The sequence below is a fragment of the Xenopus laevis genome, chromosome 4S, assembly GCF_017654675.1.
Source record: "Xenopus laevis strain J_2021 chromosome 4S, Xenopus_laevis_v10.1, whole genome shotgun sequence".
Classification (NCBI taxonomy): Eukaryota; Metazoa; Chordata; class Amphibia; order Anura; family Pipidae; genus Xenopus; species Xenopus laevis.
Window position 1 is genome coordinate 70,120,212 of NC_054378.1, and position 12,314 is coordinate 70,132,525.

The window sequence follows — 12,314 nt, forward strand, 5'->3', positions numbered from 1 at the left end:
CAGTGACTTGAGGGGGGGGGGCACATGGGCCATAACTGTTTGCTTTTGTATCTGAGTTGCATTCTAAGGATCAATTGCAAACTCACTGAACAGTTATGTCCCACGTGACCCCCCCCCCCTCAAGTCGCTGACTAGCTCAGAGTTAGAGAGCTGCAAAGCAGGAAGTTGTATTCTGTTCTGTTATGTTGGACATCCAGTCACTCCAGCCTTTATACATTACATTTTTGGCTAACTAACTATATTAGAAATATTTTTTATTTTGCACAGCCTATCTATTTAGCCAATTTATTTTTACACTGAACTGTTCCTTTAATCTCATAAAACAGATGTGTGGATGAATTCTGTTTGTGTTGGGAACTAAACAGCAGGTCCTTGTTTAGACATGAAACCTGATCATTTACAGAAACTAAACAGTCTGCAGAGCTCCAATGTGGAATTGTCAAATTTAAAACAATTCGCTCTCCTACCCTTTGTCCATTCCAGAACCCTCTAATGAAATTTGACTCAGGCTAGAGAAGCTTGTAAAAAATACACAAGGAAGTGTTGATGGATGGCAATTAGATTTTTTTTGATTTAATTGTGGTTAAGTTAAATAAAAAAACACTCTATCAAGCCAGCCCCTTGTGAATGATATGGACTTCATGTACTGGAACATGTTTGTTTCACTTCTGTTAAGCATTAATTATTTTGGTACAGCAACCCCTCTATATTAACTGTTTTTCTCCCATAAAGAGAGCAACTTTTATCATTAAAGGGCCAATAAAATTTGAAACATTTTCTATTCTTTTAACAAATCTCTCCCCAGCATTTGCTAGCAAAATATTTTGGCAGTAAATGACCTATTATGTATGGGAAAACTTAAGATCCGGCATTATTATACATTACATTTAAATTTATATTAAACCACTTAATTTTTGGCGTTACTAGCCAATTCATATTTGTTCAAAATCCATGATTTGTCATTGGAAATTTATTTACATGAATTAATGTATTTAACGCACATTAATAACAAAACATTGTTAACGGGAGCATTATCTTTTAAATGTAAAAGCTTTTAGTTCATTGGACTTGTTGGCATCCAGATATTTATTAAATAAAACTATCCTTAGGAAAGGAATCCTGTCTAGCTTTACATACAGTGTAAACCAACTCTAGAGTGTTTATTATTATGGAAATAATTTATGTGGGAAGTGTGGTATGTACATCTCTATTCTTGTGCAGCAGATGTAATATGAAACACATGCAATCTACTGTTTAAAGATAACTATTCTCAGGCATATGGTTATGGACTAGAGGAGAAACTAGAGATTAAAAGCAGTGTTGAGAAAAAAAATATAAGGATGTCATGATGTCCATTTCTGTCTAATCAACAGCTCATGAGCCTCTGACAAAATTATTATGCATTATTTATATAAAGTGCAATGTTACACCATCAACCTTGTTCATAATTTAAATTAGTTTGTGCCCCAGTGGAGCTTACAATCCAAGGTCCTTGTCCTGCACACTCATACCATGGTTTATTTTGGCAGAAGCCATATAGCTTATCTATATGTTTTTAGAGTATCAGAGAAAACCCACACAAACTCCTTTCATGTATATAGTACCCCCTATTTGGCAGTCCTTGTGACAGGCTGTGGAAGATTCTCCCATCGTTGGTCTCCCTACATTAGGTTTGCTCAGGCTTTCCTCAACTACTGCTACCTCTACCAGCACAGAGAGTCTGAAGAAGTTTGAAAAATAATTTGCAAACCCTAGCAACAATAGATTGTTATAAAAGCCAGGTCAGCCAATAATATGAGTCATTATACTAGAGCTTTTGGATAAAAGCAGAATTCAAGTTTTCAAAAATATAAGTCGAATGAGTGAGTTTGCGTGCAAAAAAAAAAAAATTTGAACTGTGGAAAATAGATCACATTTGATTTTTGATAAATCTCCCCTAAGAATTTATAAAGTGTTGTGTTATGGCTATTCTGTGGCAGAAAAGGGGCCCTATGGTTTATGGTGTTTGCAGGCAGTTTGCTTTCTACTTCTTACTTTGCAAAATATACTGAATCTGTATACCCAAAGTTCCTGAATGAATCCCCTGTTGCTGCCCATGTGTTGATATTTTGATCTTTTATTCGGAATAAAATATTGAAAATACTCTTGTTTAAAACACACACATTCCAAACATTCCAGATAAGTGACTGTATATTTATTTTCAGAAAGCTTCTGAAGCTTATGGATTTTGTTATAACCAAATCTACAGTATCTGCATGTACTCGCCTTAGAATGTGAATATGCTCCAACATATTCAGGATATAGCCCACCCCTTGTAACATTTGTGAATCATTCTTGCAGGTGACCAAATAATGTTGTTTTTACCAACATGAGCTATTGACAAAGTCATGGTATGCCATTCAATTTTTGGTGCTCTTTATTGCTACAACCCAATGAAGCATTATGCTAACAGTTTTATGTTGCACACTTCTGACTAATACAAGTGTGTTTAATTTTATATTGAAAGAAGCTTTGTTGTTTTGGATAGCTTGTGAAATGTCAAAAGAATATGTCGGATTACAGTATTAACCTTTTGAGTGCCACAATTTTTTCTTTTTTGGTGGAACTTAAAACATTTTTTATTTTTTTATTTTTTTTAGCTTTAAGCAATTTAGAGTTCTGCAGAGCTTAGTGTCCCATAGAAAATGACCAGAAAGTGTGTCCTTTGAACCGTTGCCAGCTGCCAAAAGTCTGTTTTAGAAACATTGTATCTTTTTCTGGCATCAGTGGAGGAGATCAGAGAGAATATTGGGACATTTCAGTAACAATCCGTGACTTTGGGTCGAGCTTTCAAAATCGTGAAAAACAGGACAGTTGGGAGGTATGCTACTAGTTACTGTATACCATGACCCGGTTTCTATGCAATGAAGCTTATAATACATAAATTTTTTTTTTTTACTTATTTTTGTAATACATTTATGATACATCCCCAAGTAACATACCCCATTATTCAATAAATAGAATTGTGATGAACATATTTTTTGGGTATAGTTTTATTCATGAAAATCAATGTTAGAAAACAAAAGCATAAATCTGATTGGTTGCTATGTGAAACATCACTGGTAATGTTTCATTCCACTTTTTACACAGCATGAGAAATAGACCCCTAAGTGTTGACGTGGCGAATTAGCCCTTCTATGTTGGGCTATTTGCTTACTGAGCAGTTGCTTGGTACATCCCCACTCTGTAATTAAAATTGACTGCGACTGCATATGCTTGTGTGTTCTGGGTGTATCAAACTTTATCTATGGCTCCCATTTTTTTTTTAATCTCGAAAAAATCTGTGGTTTTCCTATATTTATAAAAAGCTCTGAAAATGTGAGATTTATTAAGTGTATAAACCTTGGAAACCTCTAATGCAAAACTTTGCCAAGTTAAAGTTGTTGAAGTCCTATAGAAGTCAATGGGAGCTGTGCTGATCTTATTGGACCGCTTTTAATCAATTTGGACTAGTTTTAGGATTTTTTTTCCTTTAGGAATTATCCCAAAACTTGCATTTTAGAGGTTTTTTGAGATATTGGTATTTTTTAACTCATTTTTTTTGTGTGTTCTTTTTATATTCAGATACAAAAAAACGCCAATACCTTAGTATGCTGCAATAGGGGTGATCCCATTCCATGGTGCTACCAGACACTGCAGTTGCAATCAAACGTTTCGGCAACACCTGTCCCTTCGGACAGGTGTTCCCGAAACGTTTGATTGCAACTGCATATCGTGTGACATATTGTGTGAATGTGCTAGTGCATTATGCTACCATATATATTTGAGTATAAGCCGAGTTTTTCAGCACCCAAAATGTGCTGAAAAAGTCTACCTCGTCTTATACTCGAGTCAGCTGCTAGGGAAGAACTAAAAAGTATACTGGTATGTTAAAGTTGCTGCTTACTCACTGATCTGAAGCATGCAGTGACTCCTCCGTGCTGCCCATACTCCTCCCCCCTCTTGGCTTGATCCTCCTTCCTTAGCCCTCAGCCCCTCCCCTCTCAGCTCTCGTCACTCAGTCCTCCCTCCTCAGCCCTTCCCCTCTTAACCCTCTGTGCTCTGCGTTCAAGTTTGTGAGCTAGCGTTGTCATTTCAGCTTTGAGCACTGAGGGGGTCAAGGGGTTCCAACCACAATAAATCAATTGATGACCATCCTCTGAGTACTTTTGCAGTTTACATTACAAATTATGACATAGTAGTAGTGAACCTTAATGTCTATGCACTTACTGTATAGCCATTTAACCTTAGACTTCCTGACTGAGTTTGTGCAAAACTGGTAATATCTCAGAAACTAATTTAAAAAAAACTAGAAATATATAATTTTTCAGACTTGGCATCTGTTTTTTGCATTTTGGTCAAAATTGTGTTTATTTTTCTATTTCTACAGACCAGTAGAATTGGCAACAAGGTATTCGAATTTTTCAGAAGGTGTGTGCAAGCCCGGCTATTCTTCTGCACTTATGAATGCCATATATCCAAAGTAAGTTCCTGTACTTTACTACTCTAAAAACAATGTTAATTTTGCATATGTGTCTGTCTTACATGAACAAAACATGAAAATTACTTGATATCATGCAGAGACAACACACAACAGGTTATAATTTGAAAAGACTATCCATATCCTTAAAGGAGAAGGAAAGCCCCAGGGCGCAAAACCCCTCCCCCCTCCCCTGTGTTGCCCCCCCTCCCTCCTCCCCCCTGGCCTACCTGTCCCCCTGGGCAAATGCCCCTAACTTGTTACTCACCCCTCTGCGCAGGTCCTGTCCACGGAGTTCACAGTCGCCATCTTCTCCCACGCGCGTCTTCTTCCTGCTCTGACCGGCGTCTTCTGGCGCATGCGCAGTAGGAACAGGTACCGGTACAGCTCTAATGCGCATGCGCCGAATGTCACGAAGTTTTCCGATTTCACTTCGTGACATTCGGCGCATGCGCAATAGAGCTGTACCGTACCTGTTCCTACTGCGCATGCGCCAGAAGACGCCGGTCAGAGCAGGAAGAAGACGCGCGTGGGAGAAGATGGCGACTGTGAACTCCGTGGACAGGACCTGCGCAGAGGGGTGAGTAACAAGTTAGGGGCATTTGCCCAGGGGGACAGGTAGGCCAGGGGGGAGGAGGGAGGGGGGGCAACACAGGGGAGGGGGGGAGGGGTTTTGCGCCCTGGGGCTTTCCTTCTCCTTTAAGGATATCTTCATATTCTATAAAATAACATTTTACCCAGCGAAAGAAAATACATTTCTGATCAGTTATTCAACATATTAATTAGTCTATGTTATTAAGGTTTTACAGTTATTTGTAAATGTAATTACAATCATAAACAATTTATATTGTTATAATCACACTGAAATGTTTTTTGGGTGCTTTTATTGCATTTTCTCGCTGATTGTTTTTGCATGTAAAACCTATATTGCACTTGAGATTCATGGAATTGAGATTTTAAACACTGATTTCACTTTGCAATATATTTTTGTTTTTGGTTCTGTGTTCTTCTTGATTACTTATTTTCAAGTTATTTTTAGTTAAATTTGCTTGCATTATTTTCATTTGTTTATATTTATGATGTTTTATCCTTGTCAGAAGGCCTAGGATGTTATCAAGCACTTAACGTTGAACACAGTGGGGTATTGGTATAGATAAAAACATTAGATATCTGTACAGTAGATTGATGTATATACTGAACATACAGGATACATGCAGAAAACAATTGTTACAGGACGGAAAGAGGGCCCTTCTCAATAGAGCATACTGAATAGACTTATTGCTATAGTGAAATGTATTTGTCACTGTGTAGTCAACTGCACTAGGCACCCTCTCCTCCTGACTGGTGCATTAGAGGCAAGGGGAAGTAGATGACCCAGATGCATCCCTGCAGTGATCTCTGCTATGTATGCTGTACATCAGCTGTATACATGGCTGCACACTCTTGAGTTTTATTACCAGTTGGGCGTGGATATAATTTACAGTGGTCTGAGGCAAGATACAACATATTTCTGATTGAGAAAAAGAATGTGAGGATTGACCAAAATTGGTCATCGTTACTCTTTTGTAGGAGTGAAAATAAAAGGGATTTTCTCTGAATCGCTGTGTAACCCTTACTCCATGACCTTCTGTGAAGTGGGGTCTAACCAAGATACAAAGATTTGGAGCTTCTCTTGTCTGCTGGGATTTAGTAATTGTTTAAAATATCTCATTGCAGCTACTGAGAGTGATGTGTATCAGGGAACTGCTTTTTACTAATAAGCTCCAGGGCTAACAGCTTGATTATATCATGCACCAGACAAGACAAACAAAAGACCATTTTATTCTGTATTCTGAAATTGTCATGCTTTTGTGCAATAGCACCGGTGGAGCTCTTAGTTTTGCTCAAAACTCAAGGTCCTTTTTAAGAAGCAAAATTATAATTCAGGGATGTCTAAATCGTGGTCATAATGTCATCTGCATAAATCATGTAGTTTCCACGATTTTGCAGGATTTACAAAAAAGAAATATTGTGACAAATAAAATGTAAATTATGCTACCTCTCTGGAAGCTTTTCGCAATGCCCCTTATAGAAGGGGGGCGGACCGTCCTTCATTGCCAGGGGTACTTGTCACTCCTATTAAAGTGTGGGCAAAGGTACAAGCTAAAGGCGCTATCTCTTACCCTAAATTATCAGGGAAAACACCACTGTGGAGAAATTCAAATCTGCCTCATCTGACACAACTGCCGGATATTCATTACTGGCCACTTATTGGGATCAGACACTTAGAAGACCTATTAGTGGATGGATCCTTCCCCTCCCTGGCACAGTTAAAAGCTAAATTTAACCGGCAGGACATACAACTATTTCGATACTTTCAATTGAGACATGCTTTCTATGCCCAATTCCAATCATACCAGCTTTCACCAACGCAGCAGGCGTGGGAGGCCAGACTTTGGGATCCAGCCCCGGCTAAACTGGTATCACAGTTATACAATATAATCCAGGCCTCACTGTCTGTGCTGTTTGACAAAGGCAAGCCAAAAGGAAATGGTTGGATACGCTTCCCTCATTAGATGAGGAACAGTGGGAAGAGGTTGTAGATAACCTTTACTCCTTTCTAATCTCCTTAAGGGATAAAATGATCCAATTCAAGATGATTCACCAAATATATATTACGCCCCAGAGACTCAAAGTCATGGGTAGACTAGAAGGGGCTAAATGTGCTAAGTGCAGTACAGCAGAGGCAGGTTTCCAACACTTAATCTGGGACTGTCCCAAGGTATTGTCATATTGGAGGGAGGTAATTCGATATAGTTATGAACATCTGTCTCTCCCTGGAATTTGTACTCCTGAAGTCTGTATACTAGGTATAATAGACGAAGTGGTGCCCTTACAAAAAGCTAGAACTTTACTACGTTCTATAGTGTTGTATGCAAAAAAACTAATTATTATGAAGTGGATGAGTCCTAACGCCCCCACACTCCAGCAGTGGATTGATTTAATAAATGTCACCCTTCCACTAATCAAGATGACCTACAATGCTCGGGGGACTCCTGACAAGTTTGGGAAAATATGGACCCCTTGGTTGGATGTCAACCCCCAGGTTTCGTTATCGGATAGCTCAACTCTAACTGCAAGTTGTGATATATTGAGTTTGTAATGTGTCAATCACTGTGTTATGATATCACTTGTACCCAGTCTTCTCTGCAAATGCCAAGTATGATTATTATTGTTAATTTCTATTGATTTTCTTTTGTTTTTAAAATGCAAAAATAAAAACCTTTAAAAAAAAAAATTATGCTACCTAAAACTTAAAGGTGTGATTCACCTTTAAGGTAACTTTTATTATGTTATAGAATGACCAATTCTAAGCAACTTTTCAATCGGTTTTCATTATTTTTTTATATTTTTATAGTTATTTGCCTTTTTATTTGACTCTTTGTATGTTTCAAATGGGCGTCGCTGACTCTCTTCTAAAAAACAAATGCTCTGTAAGGCTACAAATGTATTGCTATTGTTACTTTTTATTACTGCTCTCTCCTATTTATATTACAGTCTCTTATTCAAATCAATGCATGGTTGCTAGGGTAATTTAGACCCTAGTTACAAGATTGCTTAAAATGCAAATTGAAGAGCTGCTGAATAAAAAGCTAAATAACTCGAAAACCTTCAAAAATGAAAACCAATTGCAAATTCCTTCAGAATATATCTCTCTACACCATACTAAGAGTTTTCTCAAAGGTGAACAACCCATTTAAATGTTGCCTCAATCTTGATTTTTTTAGCTTTCTTGGAAAAATGCTGCTCGTTCTTCCTGTATGCTCCTCCAGTTCCATGTTCATTAATATTTCAATCACCAGTGATGTTCTAAAGGATGTTATGCAGTATTTTTCTGGCAACTGATTTTCTGTTGCACAAAGCAGATGGCTGTATGTCTAAAACTAAATAGAAAAAAACAAAATACTATACTATGCATACTATATAATTGTAAACTGTACTATTTTGTACAGGCTGTACCCTCCATGGCTTTCTCACAGAGTTCTCTGTATGTGATGATCACCACACTTATTATTTGGACATTGATGTAATTTGCCATATATGTGGGGAACACCCCAATCCCAATTACCTCCCATTTTAAGCCAAACCACCATATACCTGAAACTCACTACCTCTTTCTGGAATGCTTCCCTGCTTTCTGGGTCATTACATTTGCACCACCCTTTTTAAATGGGGTCAAATCATAGGTATGGCCTTAAGGTATGATACCGTATTTGATCCCTAAGTGCATAGGTCCCAGCTTCCCCGTTTCTAATGGGCAGTCCTGATTCATACCTCCCAACATTTTGGCAGTAAAAAGAGGGACAAAAATTTTTTTTCTGCATGTAGCGTAGCAATTTTTGACCACACCCCTTTCTGTGGCCACACCCCCTAATTACCATGTTTGTTTTACAAAATTTGGCAGGTTATGAAAGTTTGAAAATATTTCTCCTTATCTAAACTGTGTTTTTGTGTCTCAAAATTGTTACAAAGTATCTTAGTTGCACCTGTTATCTGTTCTGGGCTCTCTGCTAAAAGCCAATTAAGTGAGAAACTTTGTTTCTTTTTCTGGCTGTTCAGTGCAGAGAAAAGAGGGACAAATCCAGTACAAATGAGGGACTGCGGGTTGAGCTGTCAAAAGAGGGACTGTTCCTCCGAAAAAGGGACAGTTGGGAGGTATGCTGATTTGTGAACCTGGTGGAAGGGATTAATAATAAGTGGAAATGTTTCCATCTTCTGGTTGTTAGAAATAGTTCTAGATTCTAGATAGTTCTAGATTTTGTAACAGATGATATAAAATGTATGTTAAACAAAAAACCTGTGCACAGTAGGACCATCTAGCTACTTTGCATATGTGCAGAATTGTGCTTGTGGTGGGCAGAAATGTGTGTTGGTGCTGAATTTCTTTTTCAAATGGGTTATATTCTATGTGTATTGTATATTTTGATTCGGTCCCTAAGCTCAGTAACTGACAGCATCATGGAGCAGGTGTAGTGAATCAGTAGAAAAGAAGATGGGGAGCTACTGGGGCATCTTTGGAGACACAGATCTTCCCTGCTAAAGGGCTTTGGTTGCCTGGGGCTGGTACAGTTGCTGATTGTAACAGACTTTTGGTGCAATTTGCCACAAACTAAACCTAATTTCAACTGCTGAAAGTTGTTCTTACACAGTGGACGTGCTTTTTTTCATGTACTAAATTGGTGGGATAGAGTGCTCCCCATGTCTCTAAAATTCTGTCTCTGTTCTGTACTTTAAAAAGTGAGAGCTGCTTCAGCCGATTGAGCACTGTGTTCATAAAGCTGCCGTTATCCTGTCAGTGATCCAACAAGGACTTTATCCTCTCACGAATGTGTATTATGAAGAGTGTTGATACGATGCTGGAGTTGCCAGTAACCTTGACCTTCCTGTTATTTGCAGAGCTCTGTAATTTCCTCTGCTAGGATAAGCAGGTATGCAAGGGAGTCTTAAAATGACACTTTCTCCTGACCTACAACCTAAGACCCAAACAACATATTGTGGAGCTTTCCAGTAATCACAGTGGCTGCCTCACATTACCCTGGCTTAACACTGTTATGTTCATTTCATCTCACGAGAAAATTCCATCGGATAAAAGTTTTCTCTGCTGCCAAATCACTAGACATGTAAAATAAAGGAAGTAGAGTCCACCCAAAGGTTCAGAAAGGACACAAAGTTCCAAATATTAGCATTCTTGCTCAGTTTATCTGACATTTTCCTGAATATTGATAAGCATGTGACAGGAAAAGTGCTTGGAAATTCCAGATGTGTAGTCTTGTCATAGGTTCTGGCTTTCCAGATGCAATGACTCAGTTTGCTGGTTTTCCTATGGAAATGTTTATATCTAAGTAAAAACATAAGTGTCATTGTTAAGATTTTCTCAGTGAATGATTAATATAAAAGTCAGGAACCCAAAGAAAAACGTGTGTCACTATTTTACATTTCTGTTTTACAATAGAAAGCATGTGTTTGATAATTGAATAGATGTAGTCCCTGTGTTTGTGTAGAGATGGAGAGCGTTAAGATGGCTCTACTCAGGAAGATTTAAGCTGAAGATTTAAGATGCAGATTTAGGCCCTTCAAACTGATATGGCAACTTATCTGCCTATGTATGGGGCCCTCCAATACTGACCTTGCTTAAAGGAGAAGGAAACGCTGAAAATGAATAGGACTAAAAATTCCATGTTTTATATACTGAACTTATTGCACCAGCCTAAAGTTTCAGCTTTTGTCGTCACAAATTATCAAGCAGAAAATGAGGTTGGTCTGTAATATAAGCTGATGCTACAGGGCTGATTATTAAAATCGGATGCTAATTGCACTGGGTTCTGTGCTGCCATGGTAATTATCCATTAATTACTAATCAGCCTTATACTGTGACATTTATATTCTATGTGTACTGTATATTTTGAGTTGGTCCCTAAGCTCAGTAACTGACAGTAGCACAGAGCATGTGCACTGAATTAGCAGAAAAGAAGATGGGGAGCTACTGGGGTATCTTTACTGCTAAAGGTCTGTGCTTGCCTGGGGTTGTTACAGAAACCCAAAACATCATGTACAACATTTCTAGTTTATTTCTTTAGTTTAACTTTCCTTGTCCTAAAGGGGTTGAAAACCTTTCAAACACTTTTTCAAGTTACTCAGGGGATTCTTCTCAGCAGGGACAAATATAATAAATGTATCAACTAAATGTATCAATTTAAAATGGTTAAAGAGTCTGCAACTCCCCTCCCGGAGCTGCTTTAGAAGGTGAAACATTAAACTTTACCCTTCAATATTAGAAAAATGACAAATAGAAAGTCTTTATTTCTGGTGAACTATCTGAAACTAACTAAACTGAAAAAAAGTTTTCTTGATGCTCCTCCTACAAAAATGATGATTTCAACGTATACTTATTAAAGTCAAGTGAAGGTATGTAGTATCATTTAAAGAAGTGAAACATTTTAAACCCACTGAGATTCCGGCACAGCCCCCCCCCCCCCTAAACACATCACAAACCACTTCTAACTTGGAACCTGTTACCTCATTCCTCAATGTGGAGCTGTGCATCTATCCTCTAAAAGCTTCCACTGCTATGATTGATTGAGAATGAGTATTAAAATTCAACTTGGGTCCAGGCTTTTAGTGCGGATGTTCCAGTTTAGTGATGAAAGAAGTAGAGGCTTGGAATTGATGTGACCACATTCAAACATGGTGACCAGCCACCCCACTGCACAGCTCCATATTGGGGCATGAGTAAGGGGATCTTGTAGGGGTTGTATTGTGTTTAATGCACTTTACCTCTGCCAGGTTAATTACAGATGCATCTCATTCATAGATGTTTTGTGAGGCTGAGACAAGGACTTAATTTTGCAACCGCTTGTTTTGGTCAGAAAGTCTCCAATAATTGACATGAAAAAATATCTTCATAACGCTATTAGATGGTGAAATATTCTCCCTTTTCTTTTTGATTGTAAGCTCTTATGAGCAGGGTCCTTTTTAATTCATTCTGCTTGCCGATATGTGCATATAATCTGTTGTTCTCTTCCTGCTGTTGTACCACTTGGATGAATATGTTAGAGCTTTCTAAATATGTTAATTCTTATTTCGATTTTAAGCTATATGGGGCAGGAACTTCTTTCCAACTTGTGTCTTAAAGCTAAGTACTAAATCTTTAATGTAAATTTATTTTTAGCTATTGTTTAGACTTTTTACTGTATTGTATTGATCCCCATCTTATATACAACCCTTAGATTCTGTGAAGGTGTTTAGAGACTTAACTTTCATTTTCACATTGCATTAG

At 37.9% G+C, this 12,314-nt stretch overlaps 1 protein-coding gene across 7 annotated transcripts in view; it reads left to right on the plus strand.

The window, feature by feature from the left end:
- Positions 1 to 12,314, plus strand: part of LOC108715547 (CMP-N-acetylneuraminate-beta-1,4-galactoside alpha-2,3-sialyltransferase) — a 139,420-nt gene that overhangs the window by 61,492 nt on the left and 65,614 nt on the right. For all 7 annotated transcript variants that reach the window (XM_018260813.2, XM_041561436.1, XM_018260809.2 and 4 more), the window contains one exon: positions 4,409 to 4,501. In XM_018260813.2, coding sequence (XP_018116302.1) covers positions 4,409 to 4,501 — 93 coding nt within the window. The remainder of the gene's footprint in view (positions 1 to 4,408; positions 4,502 to 12,314) is intronic.